Source organism: Ornithorhynchus anatinus, chromosome 3 (genome assembly GCF_004115215.2).
Source record: "Ornithorhynchus anatinus isolate Pmale09 chromosome 3, mOrnAna1.pri.v4, whole genome shotgun sequence".
Taxonomy (NCBI): Eukaryota; Metazoa; Chordata; class Mammalia; order Monotremata; family Ornithorhynchidae; genus Ornithorhynchus; species Ornithorhynchus anatinus.
In genome coordinates this window covers 31,132,118-31,151,195 of record NC_041730.1, presented here as the reverse complement: position 1 = coordinate 31,151,195, position 19,078 = coordinate 31,132,118, and the positions used below count along the sequence as shown (strand labels likewise).

The following is a 19,078-nucleotide window of genomic DNA, read 5'->3' as shown; positions in this document are numbered from 1 at the left end:
GCAACACTATTTTAAGGCTCTAGAAATCAGAGTTAGGTGGAAGGTGAAACACAAAAAGCTTATGTTAAACAAGCTTTTATCAAGTTACCTTATTTAACATTGTGAGTGAGATTTTGAAATAAGTTAATGCCAATTCCTTACAACATTGATATAGCAAAAATACTGTATGCTTCCAAATTTTCACTGCTTAGACAATGAAATTTATTTTCCCCTAAATCTTCATGGCTAAATATTTCTTCTTTTTAACTGACCTCATTTCTTTTTTACCCATGTATTTTCTAAAATCCATTCACAATAGAAAATTCTTAAATTTCATTTATGCTGATGACACATAATGCAATTTGTTGCTTCTTTCTCATCTCCACCTCTTGACTTCTTTTTATTTACCAATCTAAGTCATTTTAATACACTCTTTCCTAACAACAGCTGATGGTAATATCTTTCACCTGAAGCTTCAGAATAATTTTGAAAATTGCTGCACAAACATTAAAATGTTTAAATTGCTGAAACTGATTTTAAGGGGGCTGAAGTCTCAATAATGTTGGTAAACTGTACATATTATGCTTTCCCCTCTTTAAAAAAAAATCAAGGGTCTTAATTTTTAATCTTCAAAAAAAATGCCCACTTTAACGACATTACCTTTACCATAATGATCAAAGCAAATCATTTCAATGATGGAAAAAAATTTAACATTCCTTAACTTCAATTACCCCCTAAGCCTTTGGGTCTTAATCCTCAACTCCGGCTGTTGGCAAGGGAAACCTGTATACTATCTGTCCTTCACACTCTGTAACAAAGTTTTTTCTGAACTAAATGAATAAACTGCTATTCTTAATCTCACATTGACTTCAGAATAGAAGAAAAATGTCTACCTGCAAAGCTTCCACTCTGGCTTGCAACTGAAGTCTATCTTCCAAATCTTGACAACGATCTTCAAGAGATAAAATTTGCTCTTGTAGTTGATTTCTCTCCAACTCCAATCCCTCCATCACCATCCGTAATCCTTCTTAATTTAAAAGGAAACACAATTTCAAGGAAGGTCAAGAAGAAATGCCTACGGTTATAAAGTAGCCTGAGACACTAATAGCTAAACAACAAACCTGCTATAATTTCCTCCTTCAACAATGGAATAATCTCTGACTTTCTAAAAATCATAACATTTCCGATTCAATATATTTAGCAATTTAACCAAGAACTATGGTAAAATGTGCTTTTTCCCACAATTTGAAATACAAAGTAGCACTACCTTTAAGACATTTCAAAATTAAATTATATATTGAAATTTTCCTCACCACTGCTCTGAAAATGATTCATTTAATTTAGCACATTATTGAAGCAATGCCAGATTCAATAAAATGTTAATAGTAGTCTCACCTGGAATATTTGCCTTTGAGAGGTTTTTCAAGTGAGACTGAGCTACTGAATTGCAATATCAACTTGAGTACAACAGGAAAATGTAATAAAACTGCTAAGATTTTAACAGAGGAAATGTGCAATCCATAATAAAAGGCACACAAGTGCAAAGGGAGGCAGTACATCCTAGTTGAGAGAGACTGAACTGGGAGTTATGACATCCGGCTGGCCTCTAGTCCCAATCTGCCATTTTCCCACCATGGGATCTTAGCAAACCACTTAATTGCACTCTGCCCCTCTTTTCTCATCTTTTTTTTAAAATAGTATTTGTTAAGTGCTTACTATGTACCAGGCACTGTACTAAGCGCTGGGGTAGTTACAAGATAATTGGGTGGGACACAGTCAATGTTCCACATAAGATTTACAGTCTTAATCCCTGTTTTACAGATGAGGTAACTGAGTTAAGAGAAAAGTTAAATGACTTGCCCAAGGTCACACAGGAGACAAGTGGCAGAGCCAGCATTAGAACCCAGATCTTCTGACTTCCAAACATGTGGTCCTTCCACTAGGCTACACTGCTTCTGGGGATAAAATACTTGCTCTCCATCCCATAAAGATTGTGAGCCCCATGTGAAACAGAAACCGTGTCCAATCTGATTATCTTGAATCGAGCTCAGTGCTTATACATACAAAGAGCTTAATAAATACTATAACCATAATTATTATGAATCAATTGATCACAGTTATTTAATGAGTTCTTACTGTGTACTAAGCACTTGGGAAAGTTCAGTAGGGCAGGTAGACACGACCCCTGACCTCAAGGAGTTTAGAACATGGCATGGGAGACTGACATCAAATTAAATTACAGATTCGGGAAAGCAACCAAGTAGAAGGATATGTGCTTAAGTGGCATAGGGGTGGGTGGCTAGCAAAGTGCTTAGGCAATACAGCCTTAAATGCATAGATGACCCATAATCAATTAATTAAGGTACCAAGCCAAGAGCACTCTCCTCTCTTTAAGCCTGTGCCCCAAATGTTCCAAGGGTATGAAATAGACTCTGTTCCTGCTGCCATCCCATCTCTGTCCCCTTCTTTTAATCACAGACTGAAGACTACCTCCTTCAGGAAGCTTTCTCCTCAATTGCTCAATCCCAAAGGTATTCAAAAAATAGATGCTAAGAGATAGACAAGGTCCCTTCTCTCAAAAAAAAAGAAAATCACTGATTCCATTCTTCCATCTGTTAGGATCTGGAGACCTAAGTCATTTCTGCCCCACAAATCGCTAACTGAAAAGAAATATCAATTAACAATTTGTAATAATTACTTCAAGTAAAATTTCCAAAGTGCTACTTACGATGTTTAATTAACAGCTTCAACTTGAAACAATTTTACTTGCTTAAAGTGTAAAAATATAGGTGCAGAGCAGAAGGAATATTTCAATTTACTCTGAGATAAACTTAAAATACAATCCATAAATCTTACCACACAGAACAGTATATTTGACAGGGACAGGGACTGGAAGAGTACACGTGGCTAAACACCAAAACTAGGCAGTTCATCAGCATGCACATACCTCAAAATGAAAGAAAACACAAATGCAAGCCAAACAAAATTCCAACAAATACAATATGCCACAAATAAGCTGAAATTTTAAAATAATGGATATAGGTTGCAGGCGTGCATGCTTCCATAAACTGCCTAGTGGTATCACACCTGCATTAGGGGATGGATACTCCGGCCACCAACCTCCCATATTTTCCCCTTCTGCTGTCTGTATGCCATTCACATCTTCAAAGGTATCATTCAGATCTTCAAAGCACTGTTTCCTATCGAAATGATATTCTTGCTACACGTAAAACACAAAATAAAAGATTACTGGCAAAATCTAGTGAGTTTAAGAATAATAATGTTTCTGAAGTTTCTTTCAATAACAACTTCCATGTAACATAATTTCTTCCTGGACTGACCACTGAAGAATGTTGTTAACGATGGGCTCCTAGAATCCCAGCACTGCTTCAGACCACAGTGGGTACAACAGACAAAATCTATGCTGTTCATTAGACAGCAACATCCTACAGCACACCCAATGACTGACTACTCACCATCAGTAGCGTAACTTACAAAAATGCTTTGAGTTTGAAGAGGACATTATTGTATATACTCACATATATACAAACACACACACACACACACACATCCCATGTATATGTGGAAAAGGACTAATACCCTGAAAAGTGAAGATGGTTAAATCTATGGAAAGTATTCACAGAAATACAAATCAGAAAATTAAAAAGAAAAACGAAGTCAGAATGAGTGTGATCAAGGTCTAAAACTATTCATGTCTAAGCCGTTACTTTTAGTTATTTCTACTTACTAAATTAATTTTGGGTTTTTTATTTTTAATGGTATTTGAAAAGTGCTTACTATATACTAGGTACTCTACTGAGTGTTGGGGTAGATTAGAACGGTCAACGGTTCTACTCTTGGCCCCAGCACTAGTCTGCTGTGTGACTTTGTGTCACTTCACTTCTCTGTGCCTCAGTTACCTCATCTGTAAAATGGGGATCAAGACTGTGAGCCCCACGTGACACAGGGAATGTATCCAACCCGATTTGCTTGCATCCAATCCCAACTCTTAGGACAGCACCTGACACATAATAAGCACTTAAATATCACTCAATTTTTTAAAAAAATTCTAATAGTATTTAAGTGTTTATTAGGTCAGGCACTGTACTAAGCATTGGCGTAGACACAAGCTGATCAGAATGGACACAGTCCATGTAACACAGGAGGCTCACGGTCCTAATTCCCATTTTACAGAGGAGCTAACCAAGGCACAGAGAAGTTAAAAGTGAGTTAAGTGAGAAGTCAAGTTGCCCAAGATCACACAGCAAATGGCAGAGCTGGGAACTCAGATTCTCTGACTCCCAAGCCCATGCTTTCTCCACTAGGCCACACTGCTTCCCAGTTTTATGGCCCAGTTTTATAGTATTCTCATGAACAAAAGTCTACTGCACTGCAGCTCGGAAAAATACAAGATGGCAAAAATAGTGAGCCAGACTTTCCACCGGGAGTACGGAGAAAACCAACTACCTTAAAATCCAGGTAAGTACTTTTACAAGAATTTACGTGGCAATGTGTGGAAAGAATGTATCATCCCCATAACTTCTTTACACTGGCAAACTGATATGTCAGTCATCTACAATGATTAGAGCTCTTCCTAGGGGTAAGCCAGAGTAGGGTGGTGGGTGAGCACTGCCGACAATTCTGCCACCCACAAGGACCACCACTACTCTGCTCTCCTACAATACTTTAATGAAGCAAAAAGCTGTTGGACAGGAGCCAAGTGAAGTGCCTTGTAAGGACTTGCTTCTGTCCAGGAGGTGATTCTCCATCTGATTCAAGAGGAGAATTAAGGGAAAGATGGAAGGAATTTACTTTCCTTTCTCTGCGCTCTTAAGGATATGCCCTCCAACAACACAAACGGGCTCCTTTGGTGCCTGGAACAAAGCCATTTCCTGAAAGGGTCTTAGTGATCTGGAAAAATGAATTCATCTCCCCAGAAATGACCAGTTTTGCTACCTTTTCCTCTGAAGAGACCACTCTGCTATTTTATTAGTTCTCCTGGAACCCACCTGGAATTTTATTGTAGCCTGCTTTTTCTTTCTTCTGGTTTGATGAAGACTGCCACATTCTTCATCATCCCGCCTATCCTCGTCCACTTGCTGCCCTGAGACCAGAGCTGGATCAGAGCAGCCAGGAAAGAACCAGTCATCCTCAATCAGTTTTGTGCCACAGGAAAAATAATGTATTTAAACAGCAAACACATACTAGGTTCTAGATCAGTGACAGACAAAGTATTTAAGAAGGACACAAAGGAAAAATGTTTACATTGTGATTTCCTCTAAAAGGAAGTTATTATTTATAGTATTCACATATGTACTTAAAGTATGATTCTGCTTCTTTAGCAGTGTCTGAACGAATGTATATAAAGGAGTTTTCTATTTGACTGAAGGCCAGTGAAACTGTTCAATGACACCTCCGTTCAATATGCAAAATTAAAATAAGTCATAGGTTGAATAAAAGATATCTGTTAAAAACACTGCACTTTTTTCAACTGATCATATGCATTTTTATTAAATGACATGAATTCAGTCTGCATCTTTGAATTTTAGCCTAGGATAAAATGCTAGAGAAGTAGAGGAAGTCACAACCAAGGAAGTTACACTGCAAACTGGCATCGAACAACCATCTTATTTTATATGAATCATTTGATTCTTGGTAAAATACAGAATCATTGTAAATTACACATATTGAATAATTTGGAATGTGCAAATTTAATAAGCATGTAACTCATTGTTAAACATGATTTTTCAGATGTAATAAGATACATTCCCATCTGTTTTGTGATATGACAAAACATTTCTACAACGGGCTGGGCAACATATCTCATGAAAAGCAAATATAAAGAGTAGACTATAAAAACAAAAAGAGGTTGCTTCATCTTCCAACAGCTACTACAAAGCCTTGCATTAAACTCATTCAATCTGAAATAAATTCCATCAATTTTAAGAAACAATTTTGATCTTCTCCATATTTGTTAGTCATAAATTTAGCAGCAGATGTGCAAAATATCAAAGGACTGCTCACCACATTTGCTTATAGTGTGTATTTTCCCAACTATCAGATTGTAAGACTATGACGTTAATATGGAATCACCCAGTAAAAGGATTAGGGAAAGGAGGCTAGATTGCTAGAACACATGCAGAAAGAGGAAATGCAAAGAAACAGCAAGTTGAAAGCAGCATTGCAATCCTATTACTTAAATAAAACCCACCACCAATAGCTTTCATAATGTACTGTTGGTGATTTCCCCAGATTAATGTCATTGCGGAAATCATTAACAGTACATTACATGCTATTATGTCTCTAAGGAACCTGCATGCACAAAACTGATGGGAAACTGTGTTCTCATGGCTGACCAAATCGCAGTGTAGGGTAGGAGTGGAGGGGGAGAGGATGCTGACTGTTTATCAGGTACAATAGCAAGTGGGGGGAAAAAAAGGAAAAGTCATGCTTAACCCAGAAGAAAGAGGTAAAAAAAAAAATCTTAATTTTGCCTTAACTGGGTGGGTAATTGAGATAAAAGCGGGAGGGAGAGCTGTCCAACTATTCACTTAATTTTATTCTAATTACAACTGACCTGAGTTAGTTATAAAACCAATTTTAGTCTAGTTTAAAATTTAGTCTGAATTTATGAGACTTAAATGGGAAACCATTTCACTATATAATCAAACTGAATAAAATTCAGAACTAAAGTTCTCCCATTAAAAGGTCCTTTGCTTTAGTACTACTGAACTTTAATGCCAATATTTTTTACAGGGCTCTCACACAGCATATGTAAAATTTATCTTGCCTCAAACACCTACCTTCCATACCCACTCAAACTTTTCAATATTTTGACTGACTAGAATAAGATTAAAGCCCTTCTTAATAGCTGTGTTTTCTCTGACTAGCAATAAATGACAAGTCTTTATTTTGCTAGCACAAGCTACTTAGCTGAACAGATATCACTGAAAGGTTTTTACATATGTACACAAATCAGTCATAAATTTTGAACCTTTACATTACTTTTTGACTGTGTAGTTATATTTATTGTGGTTTTTTTAATACAGTTATATTACAATCTCCCATCAGCAGCAGTATCCTGGAAGGAAACTACCCCATTGTTTTAGTCAACTTTTTCAGATCGTGGAAATCGGAATAACCAAATTCAGCAAAAAGGTTCCTTGTGATGCAAGCAAAAAACCTGCATTATCTGTGCTAAGTAGATGTCAATTAATCAATCATATTTTTTGAGTGCTTACTGTGTGCAGAGCACTGTACGATGCGCTTGGAAGAGCATAGTAAAACGGAGTTGGTAGACACCTTCCCTGCCTATAATGAGCTCACAGTCTAGGAGGGGTGACAATCTAATTTGAATTAACAAGAGGTATAATGAATTAACAAGAGATATTATCACTTATTCAAGTGAATCAACATAGTTCAAAATGTGAGTAAGGAATGTGCTTAAGCCAAGGTAAATTTTTAGCTTTATTTTGAAGTGAGAGCTCTGTAATATCAGCATTAAAATCCAATAGGTCTGGAAGTGCATTTAAAGAATAACTTTATAATACGAGGGCTATAATTACCAACCTTAATTATTTTAACTCAAAGCAAGTTATTAGAGTGTTTTAAAGAATTAAAATATCTGGTTTCATCAGAGATGCCCTAATCCCCAGATATTCCTACTTATTTCCAATGATTTCTTAAAAAAAAAAAAAATCAATGAGTTGACCCCCTAACTCCTAACATGGACTTAAAAGTTAATATAGTCTCGGGTGGCTAAAACACGTCTTCATTATTTTGGATAGGGTGTACTGACAGAATTTGGGAATGTTTTGCCAGTACTGTGTACTTGTCTGAATACTGTGCCTTGCAGTACGAAAAGACGTGATTATGTGCCTTTAAGTGGCAAAGTTTCCTTAACATGGAGTTTTGAAAGAATGCAACCCCCATATTTTAATATAATTAAATCAATTTCAACTACAAAACTATGGAATTTTTCCCATACAGGGTATCTCAACAGTGAACAGTAAAATAAATGTAATTAATAATACAGCAGGCAAGCTATAATAATGTACTTTAAAGATCAAATTATGGCCATTACAAAAACAGACTTCAAATATCCAACAAATGGTTGAATTAATCAAAAAAAGGTCTTCACTTCATCTTCACAAAACTCCTCACCTCAAAGAGGTTGCATACCAATTTTACCTAAATTTTATGACCAATAAAACTGGAGAATTTGGACTAACGGACTATTTTCCAACTTGATTTTCAAATGTATCATTTCACCTTCAGGATCATGGTCTAGCTCAACGATTCTCATAGCTAGAGAAGATTTTTCCTCTCTGGCTTGGTCACGTGCTTCTTCTGACCTTTGTCCCATCTCATGCCACTCTAAAAGCTGAGACTGAAATTCCTCAGCACTACCCGATTCACTAGCCTGGAAGAAAAGTTAAAACATTATTTCACAATAGGAAAACAGGTTTCGTAACAACTTAGGTCATTTCTTCTAATGTTCAATATTTGGTCAACAGAAAACATTCCAGTTCTCTGGCAAAAAATCACAGTGAAGTGACAAGCGAAGCCACTAATATTATATATATTCACTGGCCATGATATGAACACAATAGGATCACTCAGATATATTAAACCTCTTTTCCAAGATTACTACTGACAATACTGTCAAGTGCCTACTCAATCACTGGTGTTTGAGCGCTTACTGTGTGCAGAATACTGTACTAAGCACTTGGAAGATTACAACACAACAGAGTTTGTAGACATGTTCTCTGCAAAATGCCCAAAAGCTATTAAGTATTGTTAGTATCTCTAGAGCTTTCAAACATATAAAGGGAATAGGCTAAACAAATATTTAATTTCAATGAATCCAAATGGATGTATTTCAAACTTTCTAGAGTGCAAACTCACTTCTTTTCATTTCAAAGGTGTTTAAATTTGTTTGCAATTAAAAACCAAATCACATTTCTATACAAAAAAATCTCATCTTCATTAACACCATCCAAAATATATTAAAAGGTTGATGAAAAAAGATCTGTCACTTTGAAAATCCAAATCATGTTCAACCTGAGAAGCTGCCCTCTTCGTAACCTGCTCGAGATCTGCCTGCAACTTTCTCTGCTGTTCTTCATACATCTCCAGTTTAGAAAGCAGCTCTTCTAAAAAGACATGAGTTAGTGTCAAAAGTCAGTTAAGTAATAATAAAGGGGTTAACAATAGCCAGAATAAGATTCAAATGAGTTGAGTGGGCTAACAAATAGTTTCATGTTTTTCTCACCGAAAAATCTTTACTCAAATCAGTCTGCATCACTAAATAGCTAAATCATGTGAAGGTGGAATTTCTCAATCTAAATCCTAGCTACTTAAGCTTTTTCAAAGAAGTGCCATCAAAGAATAAAAGGCACAACTTTGATTTTGCCTTTCCCTTTGGACAATTTTTTTGTCCATCATTTAATAGCTTGAGCCCAGATGAAATGGAACTTGGTAAACTTCATACTAAGATTTATACCAGATGTTATAAAGGAACTAACTTTTTTATTTTCAGGCTATTCAATTTTTCTCTAGCAAATGAGGCATACTTGTACCATTATGTGCTTTGAGGTCAACAAAAGCTTGAGCTTTTACTTCTAGTTTTTCCTCTAATTCTGACAGCCGGCTGGTTAGAGCAGATTTATCATCATTCTTCAGTGACATCTACAAATGGAAGCATGAATCAGTTACAGGATTTTCTTTCAAAATTGGTTAAAAAAAATAGATTCAAACCTAAAGACTAAGAAACTTTGGAAAATTCAAAATAGCCACAATCCCTACAGTTGCCATTAAAACTTCTGATTATTTCCAGTACATGCACATTAAGTATTGCTCATTTTTCTACAATATTTTAATCAGTAAATTCTTTATAATTTAAGGTAATTTTCCTCAATTCCTCTAACTCATATTTTTATTTGAATAATGTCATAAAAAAGATATAAAATAAATTTAAAGTTATACCTTCTTTAGTTCATTTTCCAGCTGCTTTATGCGAGACTTTGACCATGCTTTAGTTCTAAGCAATCTTTCTTCAGATTTTCTAGCTTCTTCTATTTTCAAGTTCACTTGAGCTAACAAAAATAATTGCAAAGCTTAATAGCAATGTTAATAATAACATTTAGACTGTGAGCCTGTCATTGGGCAGGGATTGTCTCTATCTGTTGCCCAACTGTACATTCCAAGCGCTTAGTACAGTGCTCTGCACATAGTAAGTACTCCATAAATACTATTGAATGAATAATACATCTACAAAAACTTCAATGATCCTTCAATTTTTTGATTTTCCATCTACAAAACATTTAATAAAATTTCAATCTGTTAAAAGTTTCTAGAGAAATAACTAGTTACTTCATTATAGAAGAGAGCTGATTATTTGGACTACATTGGACTTGGACTAAGAAGGATAACCTTGAAGATTGAAATTTTCTCTCAAGTACTTACCTAATCGGAGTCTGTTATCTGAGTGTGTGTTTGGACATTTTACTTGGATTATTCACAGGTCTTGATTTAAATTTTCAGGTAAAGGGAAGATAATTTGGGAACTAAATGCCTATTAACATTATTGTTCTCTACCAAAAGTGCTTAGTACAGTACTTGCCACAAATAAGGCAGTGATTGAATAGTAGTAATTGAATAGTACCTTCTAATTGTTTCATTTTTTCTTTATTAACACCATCCATTTCTGTGCCTTGCAAAGTAATTCTTTGTCCATTACTACTTGATTCTTCCACTTGTTTCTGAAGATGCTGCAGGGTTTGATCCTTCTCCTGAATTTCTATTTCATATTTCTCTATTACACTGTGGAGTTCAACACGATGCTTCTCTGCAACTTGCTTAAGTTCAAGGTCATGTTTTTCCGAAAGTTCTCTTAACTGGACTTTCATTATATGCCTGTCAGCAAACATTTTAGACTCCAAGTCTTCTTTCTCTGACTGCAGCTGTCGTATGCTTGCACTAGTGTCCTATACAAAAGAAAATAACCTATTTTGTTTATAAGGAAAAAAGTGCACTCATGATCTCAATTCTCTCAAATGTCACTGTTCATTTTCCCCCATAATTAACATAGGGTCTAAGGTCAGCCCCAGTGATTTTTTCTACTAACAGGGTGAAATGACAAGGATGATTCCAAACCTATATCCTTAGGAGCCTGGGGTAACTAATGGTATTCTGGAAGCTCTCTGTAGCAAACAATCCAAAGGAAACAAATGACAGTCAACCTGCACAATCTCTTTTGGAGAGAGTGCTAAGAAGAATCCAAGAGTAGGAAGAGAAAATGTTTCCCACTTATAAACACAGTAGACTCTAGGGTGTCCAGTCACCAGTTGGACAATGGACAGTCCATTTTGCAGCTAGTTTGTGCCCTGGGTAGTACAGATGCAGACATAAATGCCTTATATCTGCTCTTTTATTTTTTAGCACCAATAAATACTTTTTCTGTGGCTCCTGCTACCAAATTCCATGGTTTAGACACAGTTGCCTGAGTTAGCAGGGACGTGGATTCCCAGGAAAGCATTGGGGTTCTGGAGCAAGTCCAGCAGGGGAAGCCAGTCAGGATAACCCAGATAAATGGTCTGGTTTTGACTGAATTCAGCCAAAACCAGGTGAACTGCTACAAAATAGCATCAGTGTATCATCAGGTTATGCTGCATGCCAGCACAACAAGAGTGATGACATGGGCGTCTTGGGAATCTAGCTTTTTAGAGCATTGTCCCTGGCCACCCTAGTGGACCCTCAATAAGCACTGGTGGTACCACTGATGATGAAGTCAATTATTCACAGTAACTGATCTTCACACCTGGATAGATCTATAATGTAAGACTTACAGAGAAACCTCTCTATGACTTCCACATCCTGAAGACATTGGCACCCTGGATTTATCCTGAAGCCATGCTACTTGGGACAGCTGGGAGAAAAATTCCAGGTGTACTTGGCCCACACTTGTCTTACTAATAGTGGCAATAGTATTTATTACAAGTTTACTGGGCATTAAGCACTATTCTAAGCAGAGGCCAAGAGCATATGGGTGGGAATTAGACAGTCTCTGGTCTTCAAAGAGCTCATCATCTAAGAATAAAAGATGGGGTAGGGGAGTGACACAGACACATAGGAGAGATGAAGCAATAAAAACACTAAGATACCATAAGACAAAGATGAAGACCCACAGAGTAAAACAAACAGAAACAAAGCAAAAGTGAGTAGAATGCTGTGGATAGAGGAGCAGAGGTTTGAGCTCTTGGAATCTCAGAGTCCAAAAGTCACAGCCACAGTGATAACCACTGTCATGGTAACAGCCATATCTCACCCAATACTCAAATGTTTATGCAGGCATCCTGCCGCTGTTTGTGTTCTACCGACCATGGTCATGCAAGGCAGGATGGGATCACAGGCCAGGGATGAAGTAAAGGAGCCTGGTGGCAAGGCTGGGGACTGTAGCAAGATCCTCATCCAGCCACCCAGGCCACCAGAGTCCTTCACTCAAAGCTAAAGAGGGGTTGAAAACATTCGGAAGCACTTTTGAGGCACCCCGGCATCTGTTCCCCAGAAAATGAAAACTCTTCTGGGCTTAGAGGGAGAAGTCAAAGAAATCCTAACCCATTAAAATAAGAACTTAAAATCTGGCATACTTGAAAGATGTCAATTCTCCATGCCAAATTTTGCTGTCCTCTTAAATACTATGAGCTATTGAACATGCATAGATGTATAAATTCACCTTTAGTTGTTTATCCTTGACATCTAGCTCCTTTTGCATCACGACAATCACCTGGGTCCTCCCCGAAAGCACTTCTTCTTTCTCATGGAGTTTCTGCTTAAGGGCCTTGAGCAACTAAGGCAGGGCAATAAATGGTACATTTTACATAAGTAGAAATACAAATGTCACTTCTCCAAGACATACAATATTATATCCTAAATATCATCTCTAGGCTGTACGTTTGTTGTGAGGAAGGACAAGTCTGCTAGCTCTGTTGTATTGTGCTTTCCCAAGCACTTTAGTCCAGTGCTCAATAAACACCACTGAGGGAGTGATAACCTTTAAGACTCAAGAGCACTGGATCTGATGGAGCGCTGGATCAGGAGACCCAATCTTGATTATTGTCCCATCCCCATACTGAAAGATGGTTTTGAGCAAGTCACTTAAATTCTTTGTGCACTAAGGTCAAGTGTGCAAAAGAACATACCTGATCTAGATCAGATCTGGCATCTGATTTTGCGGCTAGTCTAAACAGTTCAAGCTCATGTTTCTGAGCCTGTTCCATTAGCTCTTTTTCCTTCTCCTGGATAATACTTTGAAATACACGAATCTAAAAGGAAAGAGAAGCAGAAAGCAGACATATGAAAACACTCCATCACAAGGAATTGCTACAATTTTACAACTCCTCTTCTTTCGGTCTCACAAAGGTCCATGGGGGAAACACTGATTTGACTAAAAAGTTACATTTTTTGTAAATTTCACACCCTATTTTACTAAACAACAAATTCTTATCTCAGAAATTAAATGAAAAGAGAAAAAACACAGCTATCATATGACAATTGGGCATTACTCAAGGTCTTCTAAAATACTTGACCCCTCTAGTCCAGTTTCCTGCTTTTTTTTTTTTAATCTAGTTCTGAGTATATTTCAAACTAAGTGCTACCTGCACTGTGCAGCTGGGTCTGAAAACCAGAATCTTTATATTCACTCATTCGTTCATTCAATCAAATTTATTGAGCGTTTACTGTGTGCAGAGCATAGTTCTAAGCGCTTGGAAAGTAAAATTCAGCAACAGAGAAAATACCTGCCTACACTGCGCTTACAAATGAGAGTATTTGTTAAGCGATTACTGTGTGCCAAACACTGTTCTAAGTGCTGGGGTGGATACAAGGTAATCAGGTTATCCCAAGTGGGGCTCAAAGACTTAATCCCCATTTTACAGATGAAGTAACTGATGCACAGAGAAGTTAAGTGACTTGTCCAAAGTTACACATCTGATAAATGGTGGAGCTGGGATTAGAACCACAAGCTCTGACTCCCAAGCTCTTTCCACTAAGCCACACAGCTCCACTGTCAGAGGGGTTTGACGTTTCAGCATTTAAATGCATAATTTAATATGTATCCACTGCTTACAAGATCTCTTCAAGACATAATAAACAGTAATAAACAGCTACTATTTAGAGAAGCAGCATAATAAAATTTACTATCTACTTTGTGCAGATTTCCCACCACAGATTTTTCTATTCTTGTATACTGCCCCATCCACTGGCCATCAGCAGCTCTCCAAAATGACCCGAACAAGTCTTTGAGCTACCTCTCTCCTCTGTAAGGCTCAAGCCACCTTCCCCACTAGACACTCTATTTCCCCCTCCATCACCAAAGTAATAAATTTTAATCTGACTTCTCTTTTTGATTACCTACATTTTCACTGTACATAGCTTCTCTTTCCTGGAAATGTTCTCTTTCTTTAACAGCACGTCCTTTAAGGTCTTCATTTTCTTCCTGAAGGAGACTGCACTTCTCTTCATTTTCTTCAACCTTCTTGGTTAGATTATGAACTAACTGTTCAAAGTTCTGCAGAGACGACTCCTTCGCATTCAGCTGGCTCTTTGGAAGACAGAATAACACAAAGACACATTGAAAACACACCCCAACCCCCCCACCAGAAACCAACTGTGCCTAGAACTAGATTTAGGGAACCCATTCTGAGACGTTCCCCATAAAAAGTTGAAAGTCATTTATGCCTAAAGGTTTACATAAAATGTTTGGATAAGTCCACACGATGGAAAGCAACTTAAAAGAAGTATCAGAAGCACATGATGCACATGCCAGAGGGTGACACATCAAGGCAACCTGGCCACAGCTTAGTCACTTTTACCAATCCCAGGCAACTTCAGCTGCTGCTTCCTGGTTTCGGGCTGTGGTCCCTTCAGAATCCCATGCTTCCACTTACTGTCGCCCACCACTCTTCTCTCCCATCCCACCCCCTACCCCCCCAACTCCAAGAAAGGAGGCCTAGGAAGCATCTGAGGCCTTCAGAACAGCATCAGAGGTGTTTTTAACCTAGAAACTGCTGCAGCAATGACTTATCCACAACTGCAATTCCATCAGGTGCCTGGAACACATCCGCCCACCTCTCTGGGCCTCAGAGTGCTTTTTCCTCCTTTAAATTAAGTATCAGCACAACAGGTGCAGTAATATATTCACAACTGTACACCAACTGCAGAAGTCCCCGATGAAGAACCATTTCCGCAATCTTGGAGGTGACCTTTTCTTCTGTATTTGTAAGCAAAAATGGACATTCACCATGTGTCTCTGCCCAGCCTAAATTTACCTTCAAATCTTCAATAGGAGCAAATAAGCTAGCAAAATTTTCTGATCCATAGGCTAACTGCAACTCAACAATGTAGGCTTCTTTTTCAGCTAGTTTCCTATCCTTTAATGCAAGAATAGAATCCAAGTCCACGCCTCGTTGACGCTGGGTTTCCAAGTCTGCAATCTGGGAATAAAGTTGCACTTGAGTCCATACCTGCCCTAGTATCCATAGCACTAATCACTCAGGTACCCACCCCCACAGCACTTATAGTACACATCTTCATATTCAATTATCCTCATTTCTTGCAATTGATTTTAATGGTCCACCTCCCCAGCTAGACTGGAAGCTCCCTGAGGGCAGAAATCATGCCTCCTTGCTCTCTCGTACTCTCCCAGACCCTTAGTACAAGCTGTGCAAATAGTAAACACTCAATCGATACGACTGATGGATTAGGCTATCTTTTTCAATCAGTCTTAGATTTATACACCTTGTCTCTGGCAGAGCAAAGGAGGCATAATCCTCCAAACTCCTCAACCTTGATCCAAGATATATTCACAGGGATTGCCGGTCCTTATTATGAGCAGACCCAGAGACAAGCAAAACAGACAGGAACTTACACTTGGCTAGTGTCGCGCGCAGTACAGTAAGCTCATGTCATCACTTGATTCACTTTTAAAATAAAAATCTCACATGGTTGGATGGTCTACAGTCCAGAACTGAAACCTAACAACACATTCCCTTCTGATACTTGCTGTGAGATCAGATGTAACAGCCCAGCCCCACGACTTGGCAATTTCTGGTGGAAAGGCTCTGAAGACTTCCATCACCACATCGAAAAATACAACTTGGAAGAACACCATGAATGAACTTGGTAAAAGCATTTCAATCACAGCAAATGCACCTGCTGCTTTAAAGTGCAAATCTTCTCCATCACCTTCTCCAGTTTAAGTGTCTATAGTAAGCGATGAAATATAGAAAGTATATCATTACAATAACCTCTACCTTTTTTTGTAACTCTTCATTAATTTGGAGCTTTTGGGATTCCAATGCTTCAACTTTTTTCTTCAGTACTATGAGTTTGGCACGGTTTACAGCATTTTCATGGCCACCATTTTTAGATGCCTAAATGTAATCAGACAAGAATGTTTCTTATAGACAAACAGTAGTCTTCAGACTCCACTATGACACAATAACCTTTTCTATTTAAAGATGAGCTCTTTTTGACCCTATCATCAAAGTTAATGGATTTCTTTCCTCAAGGAAACCTAGCTGAATCTGGGCATAATTTTCAGGTTGAGATGGGAGGCCTTTTCTATGCATTAAACTTTAATCATTCTTTAAGTGTAATAGAAGGAAAACCAAAATCATTTAGAGTGGAGGCACAAGATACTCTTCCACTTATCAGAACAGTAGTTTCCATCTAAAATAATGGTTATGTTCAAGTATATGACGGGAAGCATGAAGCCCATAGATTAATCTTTCATAGGGTTTAAATTAGACCTCATCATTCTAAGATATGGGTTTTCAATTGTGCATTTGATAAATTATATTACTTATGACATCAAACCCAAAGGACTTTATGAATTAAGGTAAATCAGGAACATAGCTATCAAAACACTTGCTTGCATTGTGGGACATAGTCATTTATAACAAAAAGTTTGGTCCTTTACATATCTCAAATGGAAGACCTGGATCACTACAGTGAAGAGAGGCATAGGATGTTAAAACTATGTGTGAAAATAAGCTTCTTGGAATTGAATATATTCAAAGCTTATGGTTATTTAGAATTATTTAAATAAGTCTTGGTTGGAAAGATCATTTGGTTTTAGCCAAAACTCTTCACCAAATCGGTGAAGTATACCTCCAATCTAAATGAAAAGTTATTCTAAATAGAAATTATTATTGCTATACTGTTCTCTCCCAAGCGTTTAGTACAGTGCTCTTCATACAGTAAACACTCAATAAATACGACTGAATGAATATTGTAGCATTAAACTCATGTGGGCAAATATGTGAGTGGTACACTGGCATAGGAATTGCTTCAGTTTGGTTTAATTCTATATTCCACACAGTAAAGGTAATTACTAAAATTAGTATTTAAAACAGATGCAAAAATCATGTCTCGAATATTACAACAAAATGGGCATATGTCCATCTCCTGCAAATAACTTTCAATTCTAATTAGCAAAACTCCTTTCTCATTACAAAGAGTCTTCTTAGGGTATAGTCACCATAGAAACAGAACTACAATCCTACTTAGCTTAGTAGTTCTGAAAATGTGGAAATGAACTTCAAGTCCTGCTTTTCTCAGTGGGTAACTCCAGCAGTGGCTTTGAGAACTGGACTGGGAAGACATTCTGGCCCAGTGGAAAGAGGACAGGATTAGAGTGACAGGAGACCCTGGTTTTAACTAGCTCCACCACTTACCTGCAGAGTGACCCTGGGCAAGTCATTTAACTTCTCTGTTCCTCAGTTTCCTCATCTGTAAAATGAGGATTAAATGCCTGTTCTATTTCCCTCAGACTATGTCCAATCTGATTATCCTGTATCTACCTCAGGGCTTAGCACATAATAAGGGTTTAATAACTTTCAAATGCTTTCAAAATGCCATTCACGGTATAAGTACTTTTTCTGCCTGTTGATTTGGCAACGGAGAAGGGAACGCTTCTAAATTTTGCCTTTTCTTTGGAACAAATGAAACAATCAACACCTTCCGAAACATCAACTGTGTAAAATGAATGGCCCTGGATTCGAGCATATCTGCCTGAAATGTGAGAATTCTTCGTGTTAATTCATCTTTATTCTTTACAGTACATTTGTAAATTAGTGCTTTAGTCACTGGAAAAAATATTTGCTAGACTGTTGGTTTAAAGCTCGCTTCATTAAAATAGCCGGTACATGACTGCTAAATTAAAAATCTTCTAAATTCTGGCAGAAAGACAGAACAAAGTATTCAAATGTTGACATTATTTTCACTGTTGTTTTTTTTTTAAGTTCACGAGCTATACCAAAGGACATTTATTACACTTTTATTCTTACAAAATTTACTTTTTCATCTTCAGCTTTCCATTCTGCTCCCGCAGGTCCTGGTAGTTGTTTCTTAAGTTCCTCCAGTTGAGTAGTCAGCAATAACACCTTGGCTTTGTTCTCCAGTTTTATTTTGGAAAGTTTAGAATCAAAACCTTCTTTTGCTGCCTATGCACATCAGAATCATTCAAATACAATTAAGTGTATTTTTAAGATACCCATTAACTACTTTACAAGCTTGATAAGAATGGTAACAACAAAAACTGTTCAAAGGGACCAACCTGTCCTGGAAAACATACTTTATAGGTACAAGTATATGGTCTAAAAACTTACTACCCGTGTATCACGACATATTGCCAACAATTACAAAAGCCTTCATCTATACCCACATCTTAATTCTTTAACATCACCTCAAAAAGAACAATCATAGACTTAAAATATTGTGCTTGGCAGTTTACCATTCCATGGCGCCTACCATTAGCATGTTCCAGGGTTTGCTTACCAAGGTCATAAAAGCTACTGCCTGATCTCCCCGTTTCTCAGCTCCTCCTCCTGGCTAACGGCTTCCTAGAGATTTTGTTTCTTCTTGCTGCCTATGGCTCGCTCCCATTCGGCCGCTACCGTATTTGAAGCTCGGTATGTGACCCAGGGGAGCCAGAGATGGCATCCTGAGCCATAGAACAAAGACGACAGTAGGGCAATACCTAAATGTAAGCCAGAGTAAGGAATTCGATTCCCTCATAGACCAAGAGACACTACCT

The 19,078-nt window shown here is 37.6% G+C and overlaps 1 protein-coding gene across 1 annotated transcript in view; it reads right to left on the bottom strand.

Annotated features, from left to right (window-relative positions):
• Positions 1 to 19,078, bottom strand: part of LOC100076072 (golgin subfamily B member 1) — a 77,839-nt gene that overhangs the window by 25,113 nt on the left and 33,648 nt on the right. Inside the window, exons 4-17 of the mRNA XM_039911314.1 lie at positions 18,330 to 18,485; positions 16,293 to 16,412; positions 15,309 to 15,473; positions 14,396 to 14,581; positions 13,182 to 13,304; positions 12,716 to 12,829; positions 10,646 to 10,967; positions 9,967 to 10,076; positions 9,561 to 9,669; positions 9,043 to 9,134; positions 8,251 to 8,401; positions 4,989 to 5,095; positions 3,067 to 3,199; positions 873 to 1,006 (exon numbers count right to left, since the gene is read on the bottom strand). Of these exons, the coding sequence (XP_039767248.1) occupies positions 873 to 1,006; positions 3,067 to 3,199; positions 4,989 to 5,095; positions 8,251 to 8,401; positions 9,043 to 9,134; positions 9,561 to 9,669; positions 9,967 to 10,076; positions 10,646 to 10,967; positions 12,716 to 12,829; positions 13,182 to 13,304; positions 14,396 to 14,581; positions 15,309 to 15,473; positions 16,293 to 16,412; positions 18,330 to 18,485 (2,022 nt within the window). The remainder of the gene's footprint in view (positions 1 to 872; positions 1,007 to 3,066; positions 3,200 to 4,988; positions 5,096 to 8,250; positions 8,402 to 9,042; positions 9,135 to 9,560; positions 9,670 to 9,966; positions 10,077 to 10,645; positions 10,968 to 12,715; positions 12,830 to 13,181; positions 13,305 to 14,395; positions 14,582 to 15,308; positions 15,474 to 16,292; positions 16,413 to 18,329; positions 18,486 to 19,078) is intronic.